Source organism: Rhinopithecus roxellana, chromosome 13 (assembly GCF_007565055.1).
Source record: "Rhinopithecus roxellana isolate Shanxi Qingling chromosome 13, ASM756505v1, whole genome shotgun sequence".
NCBI lineage: Eukaryota > Metazoa > Chordata > Mammalia > Primates > Cercopithecidae > Rhinopithecus > Rhinopithecus roxellana.
The window spans coordinates 134528812-134556683 of record NC_044561.1 but is presented as its reverse complement, the minus strand read 5'-3'; the positions used below and the strand labels follow the sequence as shown (position 1 = coordinate 134556683).

The following is a 27872-nucleotide window of genomic DNA, read 5'->3' as shown; positions in this document are numbered from 1 at the left end:
GGGCTTTGTCCCTCCCTGTCCAGGAGCATCCTGGGGAGCTAAGCCCTCTGTCCTGGGCACTTTCAGACACACCCGACCCCTGCTCTCTCTGCCTCTCCTTCAAGCTCCAGGCTGACTCTGACTCAGGGGGCAGTTCCTGTTCTCAGGTGAGTCTCAGGTGGATGGGGTGAAGCATGTGGGATCCTGATCCCTTCATGGGGCATCCCCAGCCTCCTTAAGGAGACACTCTTCAGAAGGACAGGGCTTCTCACTTGCCTCAGCTCTGACCATGGGGCTGTCCATGCTCAGTGACAGGACACTGACCTGGGATCTGACTGAAGTGGCCAGGAGCCTGGCTGGAGTAACCAGGGACCACCCACCTTCTGGAGCTCATGTGCTGTGCAGAGACCATGACCCTGGGACCCCTGCAGAGACCAGGGGGCCTAAAGTTAGATTGTCAGTCCAGTGTGGTTTTCTCTTGCTTTTTGCAAGTTTACATAAAACATTGATGAGAAAAACATACATAAATAAGAGACGAGCTGAGGGTGCCAATTGCTAATCTCTTGTGGCAATGAGGGGTGATGTAGAAGGAGCAGCACCATGGCTGAAATGAGACCAGAGGCCATGTTGACTCCACAGGGGTGTGTGGTTGCTTAAATGACCCAAATATTCCTACTGAAGTAATTAGCAAGAGTCCTGATGACACAGCACAGCATTTAGATGGAATGAACGAGAGGGGACTGAGTCTGAGGGACCAGCAGGAGGAAGAGGATGGGTCCCTGGTCCACCTGCTGCTGAGTCAGGTGTCATCGATGATCTCTCAGCAGAGCCCAGCTCAGCCCCATGGCTAACTTCCTGGAAGGTCCACAGCTCTGCTGAGCCTGGTCCAGGACAGACCCCAGGTCAGCGAGGTTTGGGACAGTGGTCATGAGATCAATTCCCAGAAAGGTGACTGTGATCACAGGGCTTGAAGGTTGCAGCTGATTTTCTAATCTGAGACCCTGCTTCTTCCTCCTGTTGCCTGTGCTGCCCCTGCAGCTGGTTTGAGTGACATTTGTCCAGGAGGAGTCACAGAGGATGTAAATTTGCATAAGCACCAAACACTGACTGCCCCCAAAAGCTGGAGAGGGAATAAGAGTGGCCTGGGAAGCCCAGCTGTGCTGTGGGCTCAGGAGGCAGAGCTCTGAACGTCTCACCATGGCCTGGATCCCTCTCCTGCTCCCCGTCCTCGCTCTCTGCACAGGTGCTGCGCCTAGGTTCAGTCCCCACAGACCCCAAGTTGGACCTGACCTGAATCCTGAGCAAAGCCCCACCACTGCTGCTAGGGGGGATTCCTGGCAACGGGTCCTTTGTCTTCAATCCCCATCTCCTGTCTTTTCTTGCAGTCTCTGTGGCCTCCTATGAGCTGACACAGCCACCCTCGGTGTCAGTGTCCCCTGGACAGACGGCCAAGATCACCTGCTCTGGAGATATACTGGCAAAATATTATGCTCAGTGGTACCAGCAGAAGCCAGGCCAGGCCCCTGTGCTGGTGATTTATAAAGACAGTGAGCGGCCCTCAGGGATTCCTGAGCGATTCTCTGGCTCCAGCTCAGGGACCACAGTCACCCTGACCATCAGCAGGGCCCAGGCTGAGGATGAGGCTGACTATTACTGTTACTCTGGGGATGACAACAATCTCACAGTGACACAGGCAGATGGGGAAATGAGACACAAACCCCTTGCCATCTGTGTCACCTTCTTCCTCCAGCCCCAGGAGGATTGTGGACAAAGCCACGAACAAGTCTGGCCCAGTTCACCTCGATTTAAGATTCTGAGGCCTCCCTTCCAGATCTCCACGCAGGCCCTCCAGAACGTGGGTCAAGAATAAATTTGGGACTGGCAGGTCCAGTCGGTCCTGGTGTTTTCTGGGCTGGAGTGCAACTTTGGGAAAAATGACTTGAATGGAAGTACAGTCAGAGGGAGACATCTACTGAGTGGTGATAGTCCCAGTATTTCCTTGTTTGGTGACCGAATCTAAGACAGTGACCCTACTCTGTGGCCCAAATGCCCTGGGTTATTCCTCTGAGCTCCCCGTGTTTGATTGAGATGCTCCAACCCACCCTCTCATGGTATCCTGGTCTGAAGGATGATGGCCACTGCGGTGGGCACTGTGTGCCTCTCTAGATGCCCTTTCCAGGGCTCATGCATCTAGCATCCAAACAAGGCTGTGTGTGAGACTGTGACATGTCACAGCTGTTCCCCACTGGAAAATGCCATTGAGGGCAGAGAACTGCTCTCCCAATGATGTGCCTCCTTCACAGCGTGGTTCAGGTGCAACGCCTGCCTGGTCCCTAGATTTTTATGCCATGTTTTAATTTAAAATAACTTCAAAGTGTCTCCTGCTGAGTTCTCCAGTGTAACACATTCCCAGTCATACCTCTCACACTTTTCTTTCTGACAAAATTTCCTGAAACCCTGCTGCAACGAATTCTCCCTCTCAGAGTAGGATTCCAGGGAATTCACAAATTAACAAACCAAAAACTGTCTAGAAGAAAGAGGATCCAAGAGGAGAGAGCTGCACAGGGGGTGCACTCTGGAGTCTGCAGATATTCATGAGCACCAATGAGCGCATGTGTGGGAGGAAAACTTCTGTGATAGAGAAAATAACCATTCAAAGATTCAAAGACATTTGAAGGAACACTCCATAGAGCTCACACACACACCCATGTGCACACACACACACACACAATGAGAATAGTGCCTGTTCCTCCACTCCATGAAGAAGGACCTGAGTTAAAGGGTGTGAGGTTGACCAGTGAGAAGAGCTTTGCCTCAGCACTGGGGAAAACGTTGCCCTAGACAAAAGGCATCTCTGGTGTCAACTAAGAAAGTGTAAAGTCCCTGTGCTGGTGCCTATGTCAAAGACCATCACATATATTTTAACCAACTAGCCTAGAGTTGTCACCAAGAGTTTGATCTTACAAATAATCCTGCAATGAACATCCCTATTCAGACTCCTTGGGGTAATCTGAAGATTACCATAGAATAAATCTCTAGGCATTGAATTGCTGGGTCAAAAAGAAGTATGTTTGTAATTTTCACCGATTATTCTCAGATTCTTATTCACAGGGGGTTGTACCAATTTACAATGCCAGCCATAAATCTTTGATGTGAGTATGCTGTCGAAAGTTTGGGTTTTTGCCAACATGGTAGATTAAAATTTTGTTATCTTGTTACAGTGTTATTTTGGATTTCTCCTATTCTGCTTGAGGTTGAACATTTTCTCAAACATTTTGGTGCTCTTTATTTTTTAGGACTTAGTAAACTCTGAGAGGGTTTTAGCCTCTGTGGGCCAAGAGTCAACTTTGACCATATTATGAAGGAACTTATAACTCCAGTTACCATGTAACCATTTAAAGCTATAAAAACCACTTTCAACTCTGGGACCACACAAAACAGGTGACACACCAGGAGTGGCCGCAGGATGTGGTTTAATGGTCCCTGGTTTGTAGGGTCATTTGAAGTTTAAAAATTTCGCCAGCATATATTTTAGGTGGAGATCTGTTTGTGGGTAACACTATATTTCACCTCCTATTGTGGCCTGAGGTTTCTCTCTAGATAAGAACACACTTTTATCATTTTTTGGATGGATTTTGGGTCTATCCGTGATAGCCCTATGTCATAAACTCCTAACTTTTGTGTCCATCCTTTTACTGTGATTCTTGGGAGTGTGACAGTATATCAGGAATATACTCCCCAAGGTGGAAAATCAGAGAGAGGGAGGGGCAAGTGGGCAAAGAAGCTTGTACCAAAGCTGGAATATTCAGTGCAGGCTCAGAGAAAAGGGTCCTAATATCAGCATTTGACTGAAGCCAAAACCACAAGAGAACACAGGGGTTCTGAGGGTGATAAATAAAAACAGAGTTTAAGTTTTAATGTATTCATTCTTTTTGTAATCCACAAAAATTCTAAAACTCGGAATGTAACAATGGGATAAGGAAGAGAGCTTGAAATGTTAAACTATAAAGACCCCGAGGCAAGTTGTCAGGAAAAGAACAGGACCTTTTTGGTGGAACTATGTTTATGCTGCAAATTAGCATTTTCTATATGTCTATATATATATTTAGGTATAAGGGAACATCTCATGGAACATCCTTCTTCACTAGTCAAAGATCACCCTCACCTAAGGAGGGAACCTAAAGGGAATGTCAATATGAAACATGAAACATAATGCAGTTTTGTATAACCATTAAGAGAGTCTCTATTTGCATATCAAAATGTGGATGCTTAATGTTAACATTGGAAATAGTAGGTTAATATGCATATGAGATGAATTTTCTTGTGACTATTTCTGTCTGTGATTTATCTTTCTTAATAGGTACATTCTCTGCCCTTAGAACAATTAAACTTGTGGTATTTTTTATTCTATTATCTGTATCAGCTCTGTTTTTTTTCAAACGGTGGCAAAGATATCCCATGGCTAATGATTAATAAATTCAGTTAAGGGTATTTAAACTATTTCAAGAGTGGACAGTTGTGATTTCCCCACATCTAACTCACAGATGATGCTGATGCTGACTCGCTCTTCTCTTCTAACCTTAGCAAATAAAGTGGGAGCATTGACTTTTCTGAAGACCCAGATGACAACAGGAGAGAGGAGGTGAAACCCCTCAAAGCTGTTTTCCTTTAAACCCTCAGGATGAATCACCCTGGAGAATCCCCCACACTTGAGTTGGATGATATCTACATGAGAGTTTGGTCTTAGAGTTGGTGCTGAGTTAATTCAGGATTTTGGCTGTTGGGATGGGGTGAATGTGCTTTACAAGTAAAAAATGCTCGAGTGTTTGGGTCCATAGGTTGGAGAGTTCCTGGCTGCTTTTTGTCCCCCTGAATTCATACAATGAAGCTCTTAGGCACAGTGTGTGAGTTAATTCGGAGAGATTCTTTAAAGAGGTGATTAAGTGAAAATGAGGTCATGAGGGAGGGTTCTTATTCAATCTGACTGGTGTTCTTCTGAGAAGAGAAAATTTGCACACACAGAAAGGAGACACCAGAGATGAACGTGTAGAGGAAAGAGCATGTGAGGACACAGCAAGGAGGTAGCGACCTGCAAGCCAAGGAGAGAGGCCTCAGGGGAATCCAAACCTATAAACCCTTTCATCTTGACTGCCCAGCTTCAGAACTGTGAGAAAATAAGTCTCTGCTCTTTAGGCCAGCAGGTCTTTGGTATCTCATTAAGGTAGCACTAGCAAATGAAAACAAAAGGACCCCAAAGACCTTGGATGTGGGAGAAGGAGGAGATGGAGCAGGGTGTAGGAGGTGGGGCAGGGAGGGGCTGGAAGTTCAGGCTCTGAGGTGCATCTCCTGGGTGGAATGCTGACTCCACTCACTGCTCTCTGGGGACTTGGGGAAAAACAATTAACCTCCCAATAGTAAATCCCGAACAAAGATCGGGCCTTGAGCATAGGGCTCCTCATCCTCTTATTCTCTATGATGCAAGTCTTATTGAAGTCATGCTTGTAAAACACTCAGCAATGTATCTGGCATACACTATAGTCTCATAAGTGGTTGTTCTGAATTTTCTAGTGATGTGTAGAGGATGGCATTGGTCCTGTGGGCAGAGGGGGCACTGTGGACCTTGGTTTGAGGACTCCGAAAAACACCAAGTCCCCTGGTAGTGCGTAAGTGCGAAGAACCTCACAGATGCTTCCTCCCAGGTCCCTTCTATTGGGTAAATTTTACTCTCCACTCCTGACACCCATCTGGTCCTTCTTCTGACTTTAGTAAATTGCCAGTATGAAGGGCTAAGGCTCAAGGCTCAGATGAGAGCTAAGACAGGCACACTGGGGAATGAGGAGTAGATTTGCATCCTCTGCTCATCAGGGAGCCCACCCAACAAAGACACAATAATAAAAGAAGTAGACTTGCATGAAAAGCCTCTCCTTCCTGTGATAAGAGAGGCCTGAAGGTCCCTCGCCATCCGTGGGCTCAGAGGCAGAACTCTAGACCATCTCCGCCATGGCCTGGACCACTCCCCTGCTCACCCTCCTCATTGTCTGTGCTGCCTCCCAGGGCTCAGTGCCCACAGGACCAGAGATCAGCCTGGCCCTGAGCTTCAGCTCAGCACAAGGAGTGATGCAGAGTGTGGGGCTCTGGGAATGACCCTCATCCTCATAATTACCTCTCCTGTCCTCTCTTGTAGGCTCTGTGGCCTCCTCTAAGCTGACTCAGAAGTCAGCAGTGTCTGTGACCCTGGGACAGTCAGCCACGGTAACCTGCCAGGGAGACAACCTAAGAAGCCATGGTACAAACTGGCACCAGGAGAAGCCAGGCCAGGCTCCTGTGTGGGTCATACATGGAAACAACAACCAGCCCTCAGGGATCCCAGATCAGTTCTCTGGCTCCAACTCAGGAACACAGCCATCCTGACCATCACCGGGGCTTAGGCTGAACATGAAGCTGACTATTACTGTTACTCATGGGAAAGCAGTGCTACTCATCTCACAATGGGACAGATAGATTGGGAAGTGAGATCTAAAGACCTTTGCTGTCTGTGTCACCCTCTTTCTCCAGGCTTAGCAGGACTGTGGAGGCAGCCATGAGCAGGGCGAGCCTGGGTCACCTGGATTGAAGCCCTTCAGTCTGCCCTTCCCTCCAGAGCTCCAGGCAGGCTCTGCAGAGAGTGGGTCAGGATAGGATTTGGTGTTGGCAGAACCAGGTTGTCCTGCTGTTACTGGAATGGATATACCTTGGCTCAAGGTGACCTGCATGGAAGGACAGTAAGTGGGAGACAGCTACTGAGTGCTCATGGTCCCTGAATTTCCTCCTGTGTGTTGACTGAACCCAAGGCAGTACCTCTACTCTGTGGCCCAAGTACCCTGGATTATTTCTCCAAACTGCCTATGTTTGACTGAGACCCTCAAGCCCCAGCTTTGTGAATCCTGATGTTCTGAACATGGAAGCTTTTCATAGTGAGCACTGTGACATACCTTAGATTCCCATTTCAGGACTTACGAACCCACCATCCACCCAGGGCTGCAGGGAGACCCTGGTTTCTCACAACTCTTCCCCACCAGAAAATGCCATGCAGTGCAGAGAATAGCTTTGCTCAGAGAATTGCTCATTTCAGAATATGTTTCAGGGGCAATGACTCCCTGATGCCTTAATCATGCTTTAATTTAAGACCCTGAATATCACGTTGAAGTCCCTCCTAGCATAGGACTCAATTGTAAAACATTCCCAGTCACGCTCCCCACACTTCTTTCCTGAGAATATATCCTGACACCCTACTGTATGCAATCCTCCCTCTCAGAGTAGGATTCCAGGGAACTCAAAAATTAAAAACAAACAAACAAACAAAAAAGCCAGTCTAGAGGGAGGTGTATTGAAGAGGAGAGAGTTGCACAAGGAGAAAACTCTGAAGTTGCAAATATTCATGCACTGATGAGCATTTGTGTGTAAAGAAACTCCCTCTGAAAGAGAAAGACACTTGAGGGAACACTCTACGTAAAACACACACATACACACACACACACACACACACACACACACACACACACACACACTCTCTCCAGTCACAGAGGAAAGGCCTGAGTTACGGGGCATGAGGTGGACTCATCAGAAGAGCTTCAGCTCAGTATTGGAGAAAATGTCGCCCAGACATAGGGCTACCCTGCTTTCAACTAAGAAAGTGTAGAAGCAAACTGAGAAAAGTCAAGACAGTTTCCAAGTAACTTTACTGAATCCAAAAATAAAAGACAAAAATAGAGAAGAAAATGCAAAAGGATTATAAGTTCAGCAAGGAAAAATGCACAATGATTGGCATTCTCTCAATATTTCCTGCAAGGAAAAGAGAAAATATATGCTCTAACACAGAGAAAAACGAATCCATCCAAAGTGACAATAAAATTGCATACATGATAGACCTTGTAGGCAAGAATTTTAAAGCAGTTATTATAACTCTTTTCTCCTTGCTCATGAGAATAGAGGATTGATTGAATGTGTTAAGTGGAGAAATTGAAGGCATAGAGAAAGATCCAAGTTAAACTTTTAGAACTGGACCCTCTTTCTTTCTGCTGGACAGTGGAGAAAACTGTCTCCTCCAGGTTTATGCCCCTTCTTAGCAAGGTTTGGTTTCATAACTGCCTGAGGTGAAGATCTCAAGCCTCCCTTTCAATGTAGGAGAATCTGAAAATCCTCCAATTCCACAGCTCCCTATAGGGATGGCCTCAATGTGGGTCAGGGTGTCCTTGTGCCCAGTGTTGCCTCCCTCACTTAGTTTCATACCTGCTGTGAAAGCCAGTCTCCATCTCAGAGTCTGCTTCCAGGCATCCCAAAATAACACAACAAGTCATCCCCAACGTGAGCCATCAGGAACCTGAGGAGGCCACAGTCTATCAGAAAGCACCAGTTTATTCCTAATTATCATTGTGAGTCTGCAAATGCCCAGTGAGATCTGAATGTTTCTTGCATTTGTGTGGAATGAAAAGGGCCCTGGTATGCCAGGTGCTCTGGGATCAGAGGGAGAGTTGGAGTCAGATCCTCCTCCAGGAATTCAGGGTCAGGAGAAGCAGCCTCACCCCAAGCAGGGACCACAGATGCACCCGCAGGGGGAGCTGCAGGATGGATGTTGCCCGCCTCCACTCTCCACATCCTGTGAAAAAATCATTCTTTCCACCCCTCCTTCAGCCTATCAAAGTTGACACTTTAAAAGCCACAAGAGCCTACACTTGTCAACAGAAAACCCACTCACATCTCTGTCAACCACACAATCTCCACATAAAGATTCTTCAAAAAATAATAACAGTAGCCACGAAAAGGTATCTAAAATGTTACATAAATAATTGAACTTAGATTACATATGAAAATGATACTATTTTTGATATGCAAGGTAAATAAAATATATTATTTGAAGTCATTTTCCTTCTTCTCTTTGTATTTCTAACGTGGCGGACTAGACCTTGGGATTCCCATGAGGCTCACATCATATTGTGATTGAACAGTGCTGGTCTGCACCCCTTCAGGTAACAGGGGCTGAGGAGTGACCTGGTGCAGGAAGCCCCATCTCTATCCATAGGACATCAGTGTGAACACAGGGAGAGGCACGGGTGCAAGAGAAATGAGAACAGGAGTGTGGACCACCTGCTTGTGCACAGGACTGAGCCTTCACTTTGAGCCAAATAAACTTTTTTTTTCTATCTTCAATTCTGAACAAGAGGACTTTCCTGGACTTCTTTCGGTTTTCAGATTTGTGCCCCTTCAGGTTTGGTGCTGTCTGGACTCCCAGCCAGGGGACACTGAGGAAATCCAGGAGTCTCGCACTGACTCTGTTGCATTTCGTCTGCTGGGAGCACCCCATACCATTGTGTACGATTTCCTTTCCTGGTGCTCAAATAGCTGCTCCATGCACTCGTCATGGTTTCAGAGATGAATCTAGGTGGGAAGACAGGATAGTGTATGTTATAATATTTAAATGGAAACTGAATCCATTAATTGTTTTGTTTTTGTTTTTGTTGTTTGTTTTGTTTTGTTTTTGAGAGAGAGAGTCTCAGTCTGTTGCCCAGGCTGGAGTGCAGTGATGCAATCTCGGCTCACTGCAACCTCTATCTCCCAGGTTCAAGCGATTCTCCTGCCTCAGCCTCCTGAGCAGCTGGGATTCCGGGCCCCCACCACCATGCCCAGCTAATTTTTATGTTTTAGTAGAAATGTGGTTTCACCATATTGGTCAGGCTGATCTCGAGCTCTTGACCTCGGGTGACCCACCTGTCTTAGCCTCCTAAAGTGCTGGGATTATAAAGGTGAGCCACTATGCCTGGCCCAATAGTTTTTTTAATATGAAATGTTAAGAGAGATTTGTCATAGGCAATGAGAAAGGTGAAAATAGATTAAAAGCGTTTTAAGGAAAAAACCAAAAATGTACTTGTAGACTGTGTGTCTTCAGCATTGCAGGGTTGAGAGAGGTCAGTTTTATGGTTCCCAAAGGATGTGCTAAGATGGAGGAAACCAAGAAAGTCAAAAACACATGTATCTGCCACTCAAAACAAAAATCAAAGTAAAATGGAAAAAATCTTTCAATAAAACATTCCCAATAAATATCACTCTGGTGCACTCAGAAATGCCTGCTACCAAACTTTCCCTTTCCCTCACTGGGTCGTATTCCCATGGATCACCTGTGTGCAGAGTGGACTCTGTGGTAGCCAATTCTCAGGCTGAGAAACAGAAGCTGGGAAGGACAAGTCACCTCCTTGTGAGTAGGAAAGGCAGGATTGGGAGCAGTGGACTCAGGCTCAGGACTGTGGCCCTGGTCGGTGCTCTGTGTTCCCTCCACAGGGTCCCTCCCACATGTGCCCGTGTGGATGCGGGCGCACTGCCGGGGGCGGCTGATGTGCTCCAGGGATTCGATGCTGCAGATGCTTCAGCATGAACTGGGACAAGGCTGCAGCTGGGGAGACCAGGGACCAACACCACCCAGCAGAGGTTTCCACAGGGTGGGCAGCCCCATTTCCTGACAGTAGAAACAGCCTGGAGGTGGGTGCCAAGCTGAGGGCACTGTGTTGTGTGCCTAGACCTGGAGGGCCACAGAGACACAGGCTTCACACAGCAGAGACACTGATGGCCAGGAGCTCACTCCGGTAAGGGATTTCAGCAGATCTTTCTCTCCTGAGCAAATCAGGTACAAAAAAATAAGTTCCTGCCATTAGAATAGACAAACAAGGACTTTAATCTCCTCAGCTGAGCCCCACTGTCCAGGGAAGCAGAAGTCTCTGAGCCCAGACCCAGGTGAGGGTGGGGTGAGGAGAGGAGCTCAGGGTGCAGATTTGCATGGAGGCCCCGCCCTCCTCTGAGGCAGAGGCGATAACACAGGGCTGGGGCCAGGCCCAGTGCTGGGGTATCAGGAGGCAGCGCTCTCGGGACGTCTCCACCATGGCCTGGGCTCTGTTCCTCTTCACCCTCCTCACTCAGGGCACAGGTGATGACTGCAAGGAAGGGGCTACAGGGGTCTCTGGGCTCATCCTTGGTCTCTTGCTCCTCAGGTTCACCTGGGCCCAGCACTGACTCACTAGAATGTGTTTCTCCCTCTTTCCAGGATCCTGGGCTCAGTCTGCCCTGACTCAGCCTCGTTCAGTGTCTGGGTCTCCTGGACAGTCGGTCACCATCTCCTGCACTGGAACCAGCAGTGACGTTGGTGGTTATAACTATGTCTCCTGGTACCAACAGCACCCAGGCACAGCCCCCAAACTCGTGATTTATGATGTCAGTAAACGGCCCTCAGGGGTCTCTGATCGCTTCTCTGGCTCCAAGTCTGGCAACACGGCCTCCCTGACCATCTCCGGGCTCCAGGCTGAGGACGAGGCTGATTATTACTGTTGTTCATATACAACCAGTAGCACTTTCCACAGTGGTCCAAGTTCATGGGGAACTGAGACCAAAACCTGCCCTGGGCTCTCAGGCTCCCTTTCTGCTCTGAAGATGCTTCCTCACCCTGTGCAAGGGGCTTCCTGCAGTGGGGCCTTCAGAATTCTTCTCTCTCTGCTCCTCTCCTTTCCCACCATGAAGTCCAAAAGGAAACCTGCCCTGTGGTTTCTCATCCAGGACAGGGACAGCTTCCTGATGCTTGTGTGCTGTGGTCCCTGAATGTGCAACTCTTCCTAGCTCTTCAAATGCAGGGACAGTGACAAGGAGCTGCCTGATTGGTGCAGTCATTGCTTTTTTCAGTGTCTCTCCACCCTAAATGCATCACCATCTCCCACACTGTGGGTAGAATTTTAGCCAACTACATTCTAATGATTATCGCCACAACTTTGGTCTTAGAAATAACAGTGCAGCGAACATCCCTATGCAGCCTCCTTTGAGTTCCTGTGTGAATATGATCATAGGATTCATTTCTAAAAGTGAAACTGCGGGTCTGAAAGATGTGTGCTTGTAATTTTCTCCCATTGTTGTCAGATTCCCCCAGAGGGGTTCTACCAATTTTCAATGCCAGTTGTAAAGTACTTGTTCAGAGTACACTGTTGAAAGTGTAAATTTCTGCCAACCTGCCAGACTCAAAAATGGTACCTTGTTACAGTTTTACTTTTGAGTCTCCTCTTCTGCTTAAGATTGGGCCTTTTCAGAACTAGTTCAGTACATTTTCTTTTTTAGAATTTGGTAAACTTTTTCTTAAATATCCAGATAAGGAGAATTTGAGTCTTCGAGGCCAGGCACGGTGGCTCACGCCTATAATCCCAAGCACTTTAGAAGAGTAGGACAGGTCAATTGCTTGCTCCCAGGAGTTGAGATTAGCCTGGGCCTCACAGTGAACTCTCATCTCTATTAAACTAAAGAACATAAAAATAAATTTTAAAAAGAATTCGTTTAGTCTTTGTGGCTCAAGAATCAACCTTGGGGATATTCCATAGGTACGTATAGCATCATTTACAATGCAAACATTTAAAATGATAGGCCGGGTGCGGTGGCTCAAGCCTGTAGTCCCAGCACTTTGGGAGGCCGAGACGGGCGGATCACGAGGTCAGGAGATCGAGACCATCCTGGCTAACATGGTGAAACCCCGTCTCTAGTAAAAAATACAAAAAAACTAGCCGGGCGAGGTGGCGAGCGCCTATAGTCCCAGCTACTCGGGAGGCTGAGGCAGGAGAATGGCCTGAACCCGGGAGGCGGAGCTTGCAGTGAGCTGAGATCCGGCCACTGCACTCCAGCCTGGGCAACAGAGCAGACTCCAGTCTCAAAAAAAAAAAAAAAAGAACATGCTCATATCATCTATTTGATTGGATCATGGGTTTAAGACAGCCGTGGGTCACAATCACATAACATTTTTCTGCATTGCTTGCTCTGAGTTTTGGGAGAGCTTTAATTTATCAGGAATAGACTCCTCTTAAGGCAAAAGTCTGAGGGAGTGGGAGGGGCACGTGGGCCGGAAAGCTTGTACCACAGATAGAATATCCAGGGCAGGCTCAGAGAGAAGGATCCTGATATCAGCATTTGACTGAACCCAAAGACAGAAGAGAACATGGAGGTTCTGAGAATGACAAATAAACAAATAGTTTAAGTTTTAAATGTACTGAATATTTTTATAATCCTTGAAAATTCTAGAAGCAGAATTCAATAGTGGGATAAGGAAGAGTGCTTGAGATGTTAAAACTATAAAGACCCCAAGGCAAGTTGTCAGGAAAACAACAGCACCTTTTTGTTCGTAAATATGTTTATGCTGCAAATCATCCTTTTATATATATATGTGTGTGTGTGTGTGTGTGTGTGTGTGTGTCTGTGTGTATAAGTAAACATCCCTTGGGACATCCTTCTTCCCTACAGTCAAGATCACCTCACTCCACAAGGGAACCTAAACAAAATGTCATATCAAATAGAAAAAATAATGCACCTTATATAACCATTACAGAGTCTCTATTTGCATATCAAAATATGGATGCTTAATGTTAACATTGGAAATAGTATTTTAATATGCATATGAGATCAATTTTCTTTAGACTATTTTTGTCTGTGATTTATCTTTCTTAATAAGGACATACTCTTCTCTTAGAACAATTTAACTTAATATACTTTTGTTGTATTTTCTGTATCATTTCTGCTTTTTTCTAAACACTGACAAATATATCCCAAGGCTACTGATTAATAAATTCAAGTAATGAGTATTTGACTTAGGTAAATTATTTCAAGAGCGGACAGATGTGATTTCCCTACATGTACCTCACAGATGTTGCTGATGCTGACTCGCTCTTCTCTTCTAATCTTAGCAAATAAAGTGGGAAATTTGACTTTCCTGAACACCCAGATGACAACAGCAGAGAGGAGGTGAAACCCCCAAAGCTGTTATTCTTTAAATCCTCAGGATCGATAGACCTGGAGAATCACCCACACTTGAGTGGGATGACATATAAATGAGAGTTTGGTCTTAGGTGCTGAGTTAGTTCAGGATTTGGGTTGTTGGGATGGGGTGAATGTGCTTTACAAGTGAAAAAGACATGAGTTTTGGAGTCTGTAGGGTAGAGAGTTCTTGACTGAACTGTGTCCCCCAGATCTGGGTTGAGTGACATCCCACCATGAGGAGTCCCAAAGAAGTAAATTTGCATAAACACCAAACATGCAGTGCCCCACCGGGCCTGAGAGGAAATAAGAGAGGTCTGGGAGCCCAGCTGTGCTGTGGGCTCAGGAAGCAGAGCTCTGGGCTCTGTGTCTTACCATGGCCTGCACCCTTCTCCAGCTCCCCCTCCTCAGCTACTGCACAGGTGCTGCCCCCAGACCCTGCCCCAGGCTCAGCCCTCGCAGGGCCCTGAGCTGGTCCTGCCCTGAACCCTGAAAGCTCTGCATTTTCTGAGCTCAGCCCAGGCATAGCCCCAGGGTGATACCACTGGAAATGTGTTTGCTATCTTCAGGCCCCCTCTCCTGTCCTCTCCTGCAGGCTGTGTGGCCTCCTATGAGCTGACACAGCCACCCTCGGTGTCAGTGTCTCCAGGACAGACAGCCAGCATCACCTGCTCTGGAGATGTACTGAGGGAAAATTAAGCTGACTGGTACCAGTGGAAGCCAGGCCAGGCCCCCGTGCTGCTGATATATAAAGATGGCGAGTGGCCTTCTGGAATGCCTGAGTGATTCTCTGGGTCCACCAGAGGGAACACGACCATCCTGACCATCAGCAGGGCCCTGAACAAAGATGAGGCTGTTACTCTTTTTCTGAGGATGAGGGCAATCCCACAGTGACACAGGCAGATGGGGAAGTGAGACACAAACCCCTTTTTCATCTGTGCTATCTTCTTCCTCCAGCACCAGGAAGACTGTGGACCAAGCCATGAGCAGGTCTGGCCAAGTTCTAATGGATCTGAGACCTCCAGGCCATCCTTTTGTCCAGTCCTACAGGTTGGCTCTGCAGAGGGTGGATCAGGAGTGGATTTAGGGCTGCTATATTCAGACTTTACTGGTGTTTTCAGGCGTTGGGAGTGACTTGGGAACATAAGAACTGGATGGAAGATGAGAGAGATATAGAGAAACATCACTTGGCCTTAGATTTCCTACAATGGTGACTGGGTCACTCCTTCAAAATATCCTATATCAGTACCAACAAATGCCCAGCTCAGTTCAATACCTGAGCTTCCAGTCTTCCATGGACAGTCTGGGATTTTGAACAGGAAAAGCTGAGGAGACGGCACTGTGGCATCTGCCTCAATACCCTTTTCTGAGCTCACCAACCCTCAACTGTTGGGAGCTTCTAGGAGCTCAGGGCTGTGCCCTCACTGGAAAGTGCTATTGTTTCCAGAAAACTTCCTTCCTCATATTTAGGTCCAGTTTTGAGAGTTTTCATTGAATGATGGCCTGGGACCAAGAACCCAAGGCCCTGCCTTAATACAGGATGACACTGAAAGTCTTTCCAGCTCCCAGCCTCCCATTGTTGATGCCTGAGGTGTAAGTTGCAGCCCTATGATGGGTCAGGGTATCCTGTGAGTGGTGCCTTCCTCACTCCATCCAGGTCATCTGTGCATGCAAATCTTTATCTCAGAGTCTATTTCCAGGGAACGCAAACTAAGATGGCCAGCTCTCACCAAAATGAGCCACCATAGGCCTGAGGTGGCCACTATACACTGGAATGCACCAGCGAATTCCCTCAGTTTCCATTGTGAGCATCCAAATGCCCAACTACATCTGAGTGTTCCTCCTGTTCTTACGAAATGAAAAGGGAGCCTGACATACCTGGTGCTCTGAGTCCTGAAGGAGAGGTGGAGTCAGATCCTCCTGCAAGAAATCCATGGAAAGGGGAGCTGCCTCACCCCATACAGGGACCAGAGATACTCCCACAGGGGCAGCTGTAGGATGGACGCTGCCCACCTCCACCCTGCACATCCTGCACAATCACTCTTTTCACCCCTCCTTCAGCTTATCAAAGTTGACATTGATGAAGCCAGCACAGCTCACCCTTGGCAACTGGACTCCTTCAAGCCTCCATCAACCACACAATCTCAACATAAAGAATCTCCCCAAAATAATAATAGTAACAGTATCTATGAAGATGTCTATGAAATATCTCACAAATAATTTTAGATTGTGTGCATGTGTAAATATTATTTTTCACACATTGGGTTAAATAAAATACATTATTGAAACTAGTTTACCTTGTTATTTTTTTATGTCTAATATGGTAACTAGACAGTAGGATTCACATGAGGCTCCCATCATGTTGTGAGTACAGTGCTGGTCTGGTCTTACCCCTTCAGATGACAGGTGCTTTGGAGTAACCTGCTTCAGCCCTATCTCCACCTGTAAAGCCAGGGAAAGGCACGGGTGGAAGAGAAATGAGGACTGGTTATTTATGCAGGTGACTGAGTCCTGAAGCCCTGACCCTGCTCTGTCCTAGATGTGTCACATCCATCTCACCTGAGACCACTGCTGGCCTGTCTGAGTTCACAACTGGGAGGATCTGGCAGTTCTGGCAACATGGTCACTTGATATCCAGTGTTATCCTGTCTCTCCCAGGGCCCAGTAAGACAAAAGGAGCTGTTTTGAGAAAGGGAAGTAATGCTCTACTGCACATGACATGGCCTTCTTCCAAAACCCCTGGAGTCTACATTGGGATTCTCCAGTGGGGTTTGCCATGTGCAGGAGGTTTCAGTTCCCACAGTAGAGTCAGCTGGATTCTCTGGCCCCAGTAGCAGGACACTCACAACCCTGCCTGCACCTACTGCAGAGCCTCAATGCTCTGGGCCTGGAAAACAATGGGTGATATTTATGGCTCCTGATATATGGGTTGAGCCACATCCCCAAGTGTAAAATATGCTACCACTAGACCTTTATAGACCTTGTGTCTCTTTCTTCCTGAGGGGAAATGAAGGATGTAATAACATGTTATTTATTTTGTAGGAGATTCTCAGCTGCTCCAGACAACTAAACTCCTGAATTTCAGCTAATACAGGGGAGGAAACATCTTCATTTATTTCCCAGTCTGAAAACTGCATGGATCTCACAAAAGCTTGCAACTAGGCCATGCCCATTATGTACATGTGATTCAACTCTGATGTCCAGATGGTCTGAGTCCCCATGATGATACCATGATGGGGAATGGAGAGCTAATGATGCTGGGCAGAAAATTGTGAATGTATACTATTGTCCATCCCATGTGGATGCGCACTGATTCTGATCCTATTCTCTGAGGGTAATGGACAAGACCTTAGTATCTGCTTCAATGGTGTAACTGTGCACCTGCAGACACAGCATTCTGTTCCAGGAGATCCCCATCTGGCACAGATATTGCAAATGCCTCTATTGCCTGTATGGATCTGTGCAAACCCAAATTCATCTTCCAGGATCATTCAACTATTGTAGAGATCAGTCCAGTAAACTGAAAACGAGGATCCCAGAAGTGATCACATGTACTTCAGGAGAGAACAGAGTTGTCTCAGAGGGCACTGTCCTGTTGAAATTCCTCTGCTCCTTGGGAAGAAACATCCCAGAAAGGACCCCAGGGGCTGTGTTTCATCTGGGTTCCTGGATAAGGCATAACTCCTTACTGTAGTGAGATTTCACAGAAGCTGCAGGTGAAGTGGAAACACCATCTTTGGTTCATGATTGGGATCTTCTTTTTATCACACACTTGTCATTTTGTCCACAATATCCAAGTTTCCAAATAGCTGTCTAATAGATACAGAGGTTCCGTGTGGGCTGATGAAAGCTCTGGGGTTGGATAGTGGTGATGTTTGCATATTTTTACTGTACTTATTACTGCTTAATTACATACTTAAGAATGATTCAAAGGGTAAAATATTTTGTTATGTTTATTTTACCATAATAATAATATTGCATACTCTGGAAGCAAAGTAATACCAGTTTAATTTTAAAATTATACAACTGTTAAAAATGGAAAGAATTGTGTACTAAGCACCATTTTCTCTGTTCTATATGCTACAACTCAACTTTATCTCTCTCTCTTTCTTTCTCTAATTAACAATGATCTCCTGTCTGGTCCAAGGTCACACATTTCCAGTCTTCCAGGAATGTCTATTGATTCTGCTAATTTGTTGCCAGGAAGAATCCTCAAACTTCTCATGCTCATATTTGATTGTCAACTGTCTCCAGGCAGCATTTCTAAACCAGGATCCTTTGACAAGGCTTGTGAAGAATTTTGTAAAAAGTACCCCCCAAGATGACAGCGTTCACTGTTGGCAACAGGACTGTTTCCACACAGTAGGGCTATGCTGGGTGTGCAGAGGAGCCATGCACACTGTGCCCACAGGGCAGATTCTACGCTGCTGACTCTGATCCCTGTGTTTGGAGGACCGTGTCCACTGCTGAGTCTACATCTGAATTTCATTCTCAAGAAAAAGGTCATTCACAGCTGTTGGACACTGAGTCACATGGAGGGACAGATGGTGGCTGAGAACACCTTATCTCTGATGTGCATAAGGGGATTAGATTTGCTGGTGGAACAGGAAGATGAAGAAACCTGTGGCTCTAAACATGGAATTTCCAGCTCTCAGTCTCTGCTGTCCATGCTCCCTCATCTGTATGTTCCTGGGAGATGTGGACCACGTGTGTTAGAGGTGAGGGGGATTAGGAAGCTTTCATGTTCTCTCTCACCATCTCCCTTGCTCGTCTAACACACTCTTCCACACCTACTTTATTACAGCTTCTGCTCTACAAACATGCCTGACGTCTAAATTAGAGATTTGTGAAAGTGCAGACAGATGCAGGAACTCATCCATCTGGAGACTTTTCCACCACTTGACCCACTGAACACGTCTCTGCAAGGCTCCAAATTTCAAGTGACAGGATTTTGGGATTTCAAAGAAAACTCAATCTTTGGATGAACCACAATACAAGAGGGAAGCATCACACATTCCCCGGCTGCTTGGGCCTCAGTGAGGACTGACTCAGCCAGTCTCAGGCTCCTGGAGACCTCCTAGGAGATGTGCACTAGAAAAGTCTTTTCAGTATAAACTGGGGCAGGTAAGGGGCCCTTGCTCTGATATCCTGCTCCCTGATAATTTGATTTTCAGAGGAAAACAAAGCCCTGTGATTACAGGAAGTTCAAAGCCCACAGATAAGGTCTCCTCATTCTCCCATGACAGCCCGAGCTCTGCATTCCAGGAAAAAAAAAAAAAAAGCATCTTCCCAGCATGAAGAGCCAGGAGCAAAGAGCAAGCTTCTCACAGGGATGAGCAGGACAGAAGCCACCTTAGTCAGTGAGAAGGAAACTTGCTCAGCTCACATCTGACTCAGAATGACGTAGTCACGCCTGTGCAGGGTCACCTGCATGTGAGCATCATTCATTTGCTGCAGGACTAAATACCTTGTGTGGCTCTTGGGTAAAATCTTAGCACAGGTGACATTTCTCTGCCTATTGCTTCAACCCGTGTTTTTCATAATTCACTGTAGGACGCTTACACAAGGTAGGCATGTCAGGTGTGGGATGTATTGAATAGGAAAAGCACAGGCTTCCTGTATCAATGCTCATGTCTTGTATTCATGGCCACATCTCATGGAAATGGAAAAAAACAAACAGAAAAGAGAATGATACTCTGCTCAAAAAAGCACTGAGAAAATGCTATTGTATTGCTATGTCTACAACGTATTAGTTGAGCTAATGGAACATTAACTTAGATACATCAATTTTATGGGGGGATTCCTAAACCTTAAACATTGTGTGAAAAATTTTGTCAGGTTGAAAGATCATTAAAAGGCCAAAGTTTGATTATAATCTGGAGTCTTTTACTTTGGGCTTCAACTGGCCAATGAGTGCAGGGAGCTGGCTGCCCTCCCAGGCTCTGACTGACTCCATGTCCAGGTACAGCTGCACACCCCACAGGCAGCTGGAGGAACTGACAAGAGGAAGCTGTTTGCATCAGAGCCTCAAAAATTTGGCTCAGGATTTTCCCATGTCCCTCCCCAAGCCCAGGCTGGTTCCAGAACACTAACAGGAGCTCATCATTATGGATCTAAGACTTCTCTGATCTTGCTCTTCTTTCTTCCTTCCCCAGTGACCTTGGAATCGTCACTCCCTCTCATAGGCCCTTCTTTTCCTTGTCAAGTGCACTCCCTGAATTCTCTGCTTCTGGGTCAGCAAATCTCTAGAACTTCAGGGAAAGCAGAGCTGGGTCACCCACATGGGGCCCTAGAAAGCTGGCTAAGTACCAGACACACAGGCAGTAGGGTGGGTCCCCACAGGACTGCATAGTGGGCATCAGGTAGAGGGGTGGGACCAGGAACCACTCCCTGAGTGTCCTTAGGGCCAGGTGAACTAGAGAAGGGCTGGGACCTGGTCTGGACCCACGCAAGCCACACCTGTCCCCACACAGTAGCATCTTCCTGGAGGTGATTGATGATTCTGTTTGTTATGCTGCCCCAGATCACCTAATTTATTACCAGTGAATTTCACACACTACACATCATGCCTGTCCCCAAATTCTTCACTTGTGAGCAAATGTCACATCTGACCTGAAATGGTTTACATCCCAGATCCCCTTCAGGCCTCCCACTGTCCTTTCAGATCCTCACACACCCGAGACCCTTCCCCGCAGGGCACAGACACAGCTCTCTGCACATGCTCTCATCACTTATTTCTTCACTGTTTACTGAAAGGAGCTCCACGGACTCCTTCAAAGACACCTTTTCCAAGCACTGAATTTACAGCAGCCGGCCAGTCAGCTTCTGTCGGAACTTTCCATGATTGTCTTCAGAGAGCTTACAATTCCACAGTTTTTTTTTTTTCCTATCATTATCTTTTGACTGGTTGATTTCTATTAATCATTGCATTATCAGTCAGAAATGTTTTTCACTATAAGAACACGTGAGGCAGGAACCAGGGAGCATCCAATTTTCTCCCACAAAAGTAAATCTGCATGTCCTTGGTGGTTGTAATCCAGATGCTCACAAATTCCATAGGAAGCTTGAATGTTTGTAACTCTCCATTGCCTTTCAATGCGATGTTGACTTTGCTTTCATTGTTGTTGATGCAAGACTTCAGCATGGCTGCTGCAGCTGCAGTTATCACACCCATGTTCAAGAGAAAAAGCAAAGTACAAATCCAATCTAGTCCTTCCTTCACGGCAGGAAAAGTTCCCTGAAAAGAACCTCAGCCACCTGACTCTTACATCCCATGGACCAGCGCTGGGCTACTTGGAAACTCCTGGGGGAAGCAACTGGAAATTTGCCTGGTTTTCAGTTGAATAGAGGGGATGACACACAGGTAGATGGTGTAGGGAGTATCTGCTGGGTCTGTAAACCCAGTGTGCCTACTGCACTGACCCAGCAACAGGACAGGAAAGTCCTCAGAGCAAGGACTGTGTATTCCTCACGCTGAATTCCTAAAATGCTGTCTTGCCAGGACAGAGTGGGTCAGGGTGAATATTTGTTGGGTGAATGAGCTTCTGTCTCTGTTGTATTGCAGGAGTCACCACCAGCCCACATTGGCACTGTATTTGTAGCCAGAACCAGTCACAGCCACCCCTGAGTCCTGCATCCCCCAGTACCAAGCCACAGTTCCCCCTCAGGACCACCCACCACTCAGAGAGACGTGCAGGGAGCCTCAGGACAGCCCTGTCACCTCCTCCTCCACGTGGGAGCGTTTATATTTCCATCAGGAATCTGAGCGCCTTGTGCCAGGTCCTGAGGCAGGAAGGGCCACACCAAGAAGAGGAACTTCTTTCCATGAGGTCAGCAGTCCATGAATGAAGGAATCAGGGACCTGAGCAGCAGATTCTGAAGCTACACCTGGACCCAGGAGATCCCTGAGCCTCCAGCTGACAGTGTAGAGAGGCCACCAGGGGGCAGCAGAGAGTAACCTGACAAAAACACCTGGGGATTAGTGGGCCCGGCATCAGGGAGATGCTGACATGCAGAGAGGGTCAGTGACCATGACTCGAGACCTGGAGGGAAAGAGGTTCTCCTTCTCTTAGAGTATTTGTCCTTCACACTGGCGTTTAAATTCTTCTGACTTCCTGGTTCTAAGATCTGACTCTTGGAGATGGTGCTTATTTTTCTGACGCAGATTCAGGCATTTTTCCTCTTCCCATCGCCCAATCCCCATCCCACAACCACTCTTGCCATCCCATTCTGTAGTCACACATGTCCTGCCTCCCGGCCCTTCGCTCTGGGAGCTCCTGTCCTGCAGACACAGGGGTTTCTCCTTCCCTGGCCACTCATCAATGTCCACTGTCCCTGGTCTTTCCCAACTGTCCCAGGGAACCTGCCAAATCACAGCTCTTGATTTCCTTATGAGGCATAAAATACTTGCTCATTAATCTTTTGTTGACTTAAGATTTATCCATTGATACATTTTCCCAGCAACTGAAGACAACATAATTATAATAAACATTCACTACCAGGGTCTTAGAGTTTGCAGCCCCCTCTCACTCTCTCATGAAGCCAACATTTCCTTCACTTCCTGATCTGTCCCTGGCCCTGGCCCCACCCTGGAGATACTGAGGCACAGCACCTATGACCTGGCACTAGAACTCACAGCCAAGGCAGAAACTTACTACATCAGATGGATCATCCAACACTCCGTGTGCACTTGGCAACCAAGAATTGCATTCTCCCCTAGCACTTAGGAGCTGTGCCCTGGGGTGGGGCCTGTACCTGTCCAAGGCTTGTGCTGTCCCCTGTAGAGCAGGAATGAAGAGGGTCCCTGCATTGGGCTCTGCATGTGTCTTCAACATGGATTTAGGCCAATACCAGACATCTCACATCTGACGTAAAATGGTTATGACCAGGACATTTCTAGAGACACAGACAAAAGCTAACCACCTCCCTCCTGAGCCAGGATGGAAGGGAGGAGGGGACTGTGGACCCCAGGTAATTCCCCCATCACCACTGTGACTCTAGCAACAACTTGAACAGGACCAAGCACTATCCCATAGGAAGGACTTTATATCCCCTAGAAAATACAGAGAAACTCAGCTCTGAGCTTTTGCTTGAACAAGCCAGCCCAGGAGCAAGGCGGGGCACCATTTGGTTAAGATGAGAGCCCACACTATGGGACCAGTGGTTGGAAGAAAATCCCATGGGCTGAGTGGGTGGGTAAGCAGGGGTCACCCCTCCTTTCTCTGTTTCCTTTTGGGCTGAGCCCTTCACTGGAAACCACAAATCTCCTCCAGCAGCAGCCCCTGACTCTGCTCATTTGCATCACAGGCCACTCTCTCCAGCAGGGGGATAAGAGGCCTGGGAGGAACCTGCCCAGCCTGGGCCTCAGGAGGCAGCATTGGCGGTGCCTCAGCCATGGCCTGGATTCTTCTCCTCCTCGGCCTCCTTGCTCACTGCACAGGTGCTGCCCCCAGAGTCTCACCAACCTGCCCAGCCCCAGGGCTCTGGGTCCAGCGTGGCCCTGACTCTGAGCTCAGCGGGGCCCTGCCTGTGGTGGGCAGGACGCTCATGACCCTGCTGCAGGGTGGGGGGCTGTTGGGACTGAACTCCCCCCACACTCTGCTCAAGGGCTTGTGAGAGCCTGAGTGGCTGCACCTGCCAGGAGAGAGTAGTGGGTTTTCAGTTCAAAGGCTCCACGCAACAGGAAAGTCCATGGGCCACTGGGACTGGGGCTGATTGCAGGGGATACCCTGAGGGTTCACAGACTCTCTGGGGCTTGTCCGGACAACAGGGCAGGGATTTCATAAAAAGCAGTCTTTCACCTGAAAGTTAACCTCTACTTTTTTTCTTTCTTTTCCTTTCCAGGCTTTGTGGCCTCCTATGAGCTGACTCAGCCACCCTCGGTGTCAGTGTCCCCAAGACAGACGGCCAGGATCACCTGTGGGGGAGACAACATTGGAAGTAAAGCTGTGCACTGGTACCAGCAGAAGCCAGCGCAGGCCCCTGTGCTGGTCATCTACAATGATAGCGAACGGCCCTCAGGGATCCCTGAGCGATTCTCTGGCTCCAACTCAGGGAACACCGCCACCCTGACCATCAGTGGAGTCCAGGCCGGGGATGAGGCCGACTATTACTGTCAGGTGTGGGACAGTAGTAGTGCCACAGTGACACAGGCAGATGGGGAAGTGAGACAAAAACACCCTGCCAGCCTCTGTCACTCTCTTGCTGCAGCCCCAAGAGGATAAAGTCATGAGTGAATCTGGTCTAATTCACCTGGATCTGAGCCCCTCAAGCTGCCCTTCCCTCCAGTCCCCTCCAGAATCTCTACAGAGCACACATCAGGCAGAGACATGGCCTGGAAGAACCAGAATCATGAGGGCCTGGGTGGAACACAGAGGCAACCTCTGTCCACTGTCCTGCCCCTGGATGGTCATATGGTTGGGACAGGGCAACTCCTTAGATCAACTGTCTGGATCAGGCCCTAGAACTGCTGCCCAGCCCTGCTGAGTTCCTGGGCCTGAGGCTGTGTGGCAGCCTGTGATTCCCAACAGTGCAAACCAGAGGAGGGGTCACTGTGAAGTCTGCCCAGATCCCCTCTTCCATGTGACCCACCTGGCACTGCTGAGAAGCCCAGCAGCTCAGAGCTGTGCCCTCACTGGGAAGTGCTGTTGGTTGCAGAAAGCTGCCTCAAGTCTGTGTCCCTTCTCAGAGGGGTTCAGTTTAATGAACCAAGATCTCAATTCCCTGCCTCATTTGAAGATGCCACTGAATGAAGGGCCTCCCAGCTCCGGAGCTCCCTGTGTGGACGCCTGAGGCCTCAGTGGCAACCCCACCATGAGTCAGGGTCTCCTTCTGCCCATGTTTCCTCCCTCACTCCCTCCTAAATCTTCTGTGCATGGAAATCTCCATTGCAGAGTTGGCTTCCAGCGAACCCCATCTACAATGGCCAACTGTCCCCAACATGGGCCATCACGGACCTAAGGAGGCCACTATGCACTGAACACTCCAGTTTCTGTCCTAAATTTTCAGAGCACATGTTGAAATGCCATATTTGATGGTATCTTGAAATTTTATGGAAAGAAAAGGAAGCCTGAGTTGCCAGGTGCTCTGGGTTGAGGGACAGTTGGAGCCAGATCTCCCTGCAGGGAACCCCAGGGTGGGCGGAGCAGCCTCATCCCATGCAGGGACCACAGATGCATCCACAGGGTGAGCTGCAGGTGACACTGTCCACCTCCACCTTCCATATCTTCTGCAAATTTCGCTCTTTTCTACACTCCCAACCAGATATGTAGATGCGATTAACTAGGTAAAACTCAGGTCACTTGTCACATCAAAAGCCACTGCAGGTCACCCTCATCAACAGAAAACCCATTCACATCCCCATCGGCTACAGAGTCCCCAAATCATTAATCTCCAGAAAAATAACAATAACAATAGCCAAGAAAATCTATGTAATTCATCTCATAAATAATTTCATGTTTATAACATGTGAAAATGATAGTATTTTGCTTTACTGACATAAATAAAATATACTATTTATCTGAATTTATTTGTCTTATCGTTTTATATTAAATGTGATTACTAGACACTAGGGGTCACAGGAGGATCGTGTCATACCGTTATGGGACAGAGCTGGTCAGGACTCTTTCAGGTGACAGGTGCTGTCAAGTACCTACCTGGTGCAGGAAGCCCCATCTCCACCAGATGATATAAGTGTGAACCCAGGAAGAGGCACTGGAACAATAGACAGGACAATCTGCTTGTGCAGAGGACATTTTCCTTGAGCCCTCCTCCTGCTCCATCCTACGTATGCCACATTCATCTCACTATAGATCCATCTCACTGTAGATCATTTCTTGCCCTGCCTGAGCTCATGACCAAGGGGATCCAGCTGGTCTGGCTGTGTGGTCACTGCTGTCTCATGTGGTTCTGTATATAACAAGGCCCATGAACATAAAAGAGGCTGTTTTGAAAAGATAAGTAATTCTCTACTGCACATGACATAGACATGTTGCTGAATCCCACGGGTCTACAGAAGGATTCTCCTCTAAAGCTTTGCCTTAAGCACAAGGTTTCAGTTCCTATGTCCAGTTCCTCCATTATGGTAGAGTATGCTAGTTTCTCTGGCCCAATAGCAGGACATTCACACTCCCCCCTGTACCTGCTGCAGAGCCTTTCTGCTCTTGGCCCCGAAACAATGGGGGACACAGTTCTTAGACCCTTGATTTATGAAGTGGCACAATCTCGGCTCACTGCAACCTCAGCCTCTCAGGTTCAAGCAATTCTCCCTGCCTCAGCCTCCTGAGTAGCTGGGATTACAGGTGTCCACCACCACTCCTAGCTAACTTTTGTGTATTTAGTAGAGACGGGGTTTCACCATGTTGGCCAGCTGGTCTTGAACTCCTGATCTCCGGTGATCCACCCACCTAGGCCTCCCAAAGTGCTGGGAATACACATGTGAGCCACCGCACCTGGCCGTGTTTTTCTTATTTTTGCTCCTCCTCTTTTCCTCAATACCTCAGGTTGCTGAGCTGGGGAGATTTTGAGGGACAGACTCAGTGTTCCCTCAAAATCCCCCTGTCTCACATCACTGTGGCCTTGTCCTGGAAACTCCCCGGAAGTGGATGGTCTCCCTATAGGATGGGAGCTTCCAAAATGGCTCCACAGGGAAGAGTTAACCTGAGTCCATTCCTTCTTCCTCACTGACATCCAGCATTTGTGATTTCCATGGATGTCAATACTTTTGTAGCTGAAATCTTTATTAATCTACTAAAAGTGAGAATGAATTGACAAAATATTCGGACATTAGTTGCATCCAATATTTAAATTTCCTTAGTCAATTGGTAAACATCGCCATGACAGTATGTAGTTTAGGCTTCATAAACTTTGATTAAATGGATTTTATGAAAAACATAGTAACCATTTTATAATATGTGTATCCCATATCAACATGTTGTATACTTGAAATATCCACAAGAAAATATATTTCAGAAACCAAATTGTATTTGTTGTCTATTGTTGCATTAAAAATTGCTCCCCAATAGTGAGCATGGTAAAAAAGAACGTATGTTTGTGATCTTGTCACTTCGGTGCACCTGCAATTGACAGTCGCTTAGTTTTGTGGTTCTGGCTCTGGGTTGGTCATGAAGTTGCAGCCAAGTTGTCAGGCCAGGCTGCATTGAGAGACCAGAGCAGGTGGCCAGGCCCTGCCTGAGGGGCTTTTACTGTCCCTACCCTGTTTGGCTGATGTGGAAAAGCTCAGAGGAAAAGGAGAGAGTGAAGTGTAAGGGGCCTGTCCTGGTCCCCCTTTGTCAAAGACCATCCCATTCATGCACCATTTCTTATTCTTTTCTGTGACATCCTAGGCATAGAGCACTGCCCAAGTATTCTAAGGCTGTAGAATATTCCACAGCAGGATTTTAGCCATGCAACCTCGAATGGTTATCACCATGATTTTGATCTTACATATCACACTACAACGAGCATCCCTATGCAGACTCCTTTGAGTTCCTGTGTGCATACGACTGTAGGATAAATTTCCAGAAGTGGAATTGCTGGGTCAAAAAGATGTTCATTTCTAACTTTTACCCATTGTTTTCACATTCCCCTCCAGAGGGGTTCTACCAGTTTACAATGCCAGCCCTAAATATCGCTTGGAGTACATTGGTGAAAGTGCAAATTTTTACCAACCTGTGAGATATAAAATGTTATCTAGTTACACTTTGAGTTTTGATTTCTCCTATTTTGCTTGAGGTTCAGCATTTACTCAAATATTTTAGGGCTCATTATCTTTTAGGATTTGTTCAACTATTTATTAAATGTCTAGATAAGAAGTATTTTAGTCTTTGCCACACACAAGACAATGTTGGGGATAATATGTAGGTTCTGATAGCACCATCTGCAACATAACCATTTAAATGTATAAAAACCACTGTCAGTTCTGGGGACATTTTAAAAAAAAAGGTAGCAGACCAGGGACGTCCCACAGGATATGGTTTAACAATCCCTGGTTTCTAGCGTGATTTGAAGTTTGAAAATTGCACCATTATATGTTCTAGGTGGAGACCTCTTTGTGAGGGACACTGCAATTCACTTCACCTCCTATAGCAGCCTGA

The 27872-nt window shown here is 47.2% G+C and overlaps 2 protein-coding genes and 2 gene segments (V, D, J or C); all 4 read left to right on the top strand.

The window, feature by feature from the left end:
• The window catches only part of LOC104671035, a 724295-nt gene that overhangs the window by 393734 nt on the left and 302689 nt on the right, over positions 1–27872 (top strand).
• LOC104672491 (immunoglobulin lambda-1 light chain-like) overlaps positions 1–27872 on the top strand; it is a 605026-nt gene that overhangs the window by 290911 nt on the left and 286243 nt on the right. For 2 of the 4 annotated variants that reach the window (XM_030914096.1, XM_030914095.1), the window contains exons 1-2: positions 1108–1222; positions 1365–1658. The exons of 1 other annotated variant lie outside the window; for it this stretch is intronic. In XM_030914096.1, the coding sequence (XP_030769956.1) occupies positions 1177–1222; positions 1365–1658 (340 nt within the window). In that variant the 5' untranslated portion in view covers positions 1108–1176. Of the gene's footprint in view, positions 1–1107; positions 1223–1364; positions 1659–27872 lie in introns of those variants that run through there. One more of the 4 variants, XM_030914097.1, reaches the window with a different exon arrangement.
• Positions 1–27872, top strand: part of LOC104674970 (immunoglobulin lambda-1 light chain-like) — a 651096-nt gene that overhangs the window by 342343 nt on the left and 280881 nt on the right. The window lies entirely within an intron of this gene.
• The window catches only part of LOC104674967, a 611567-nt gene that overhangs the window by 308417 nt on the left and 275278 nt on the right, over positions 1–27872 (top strand).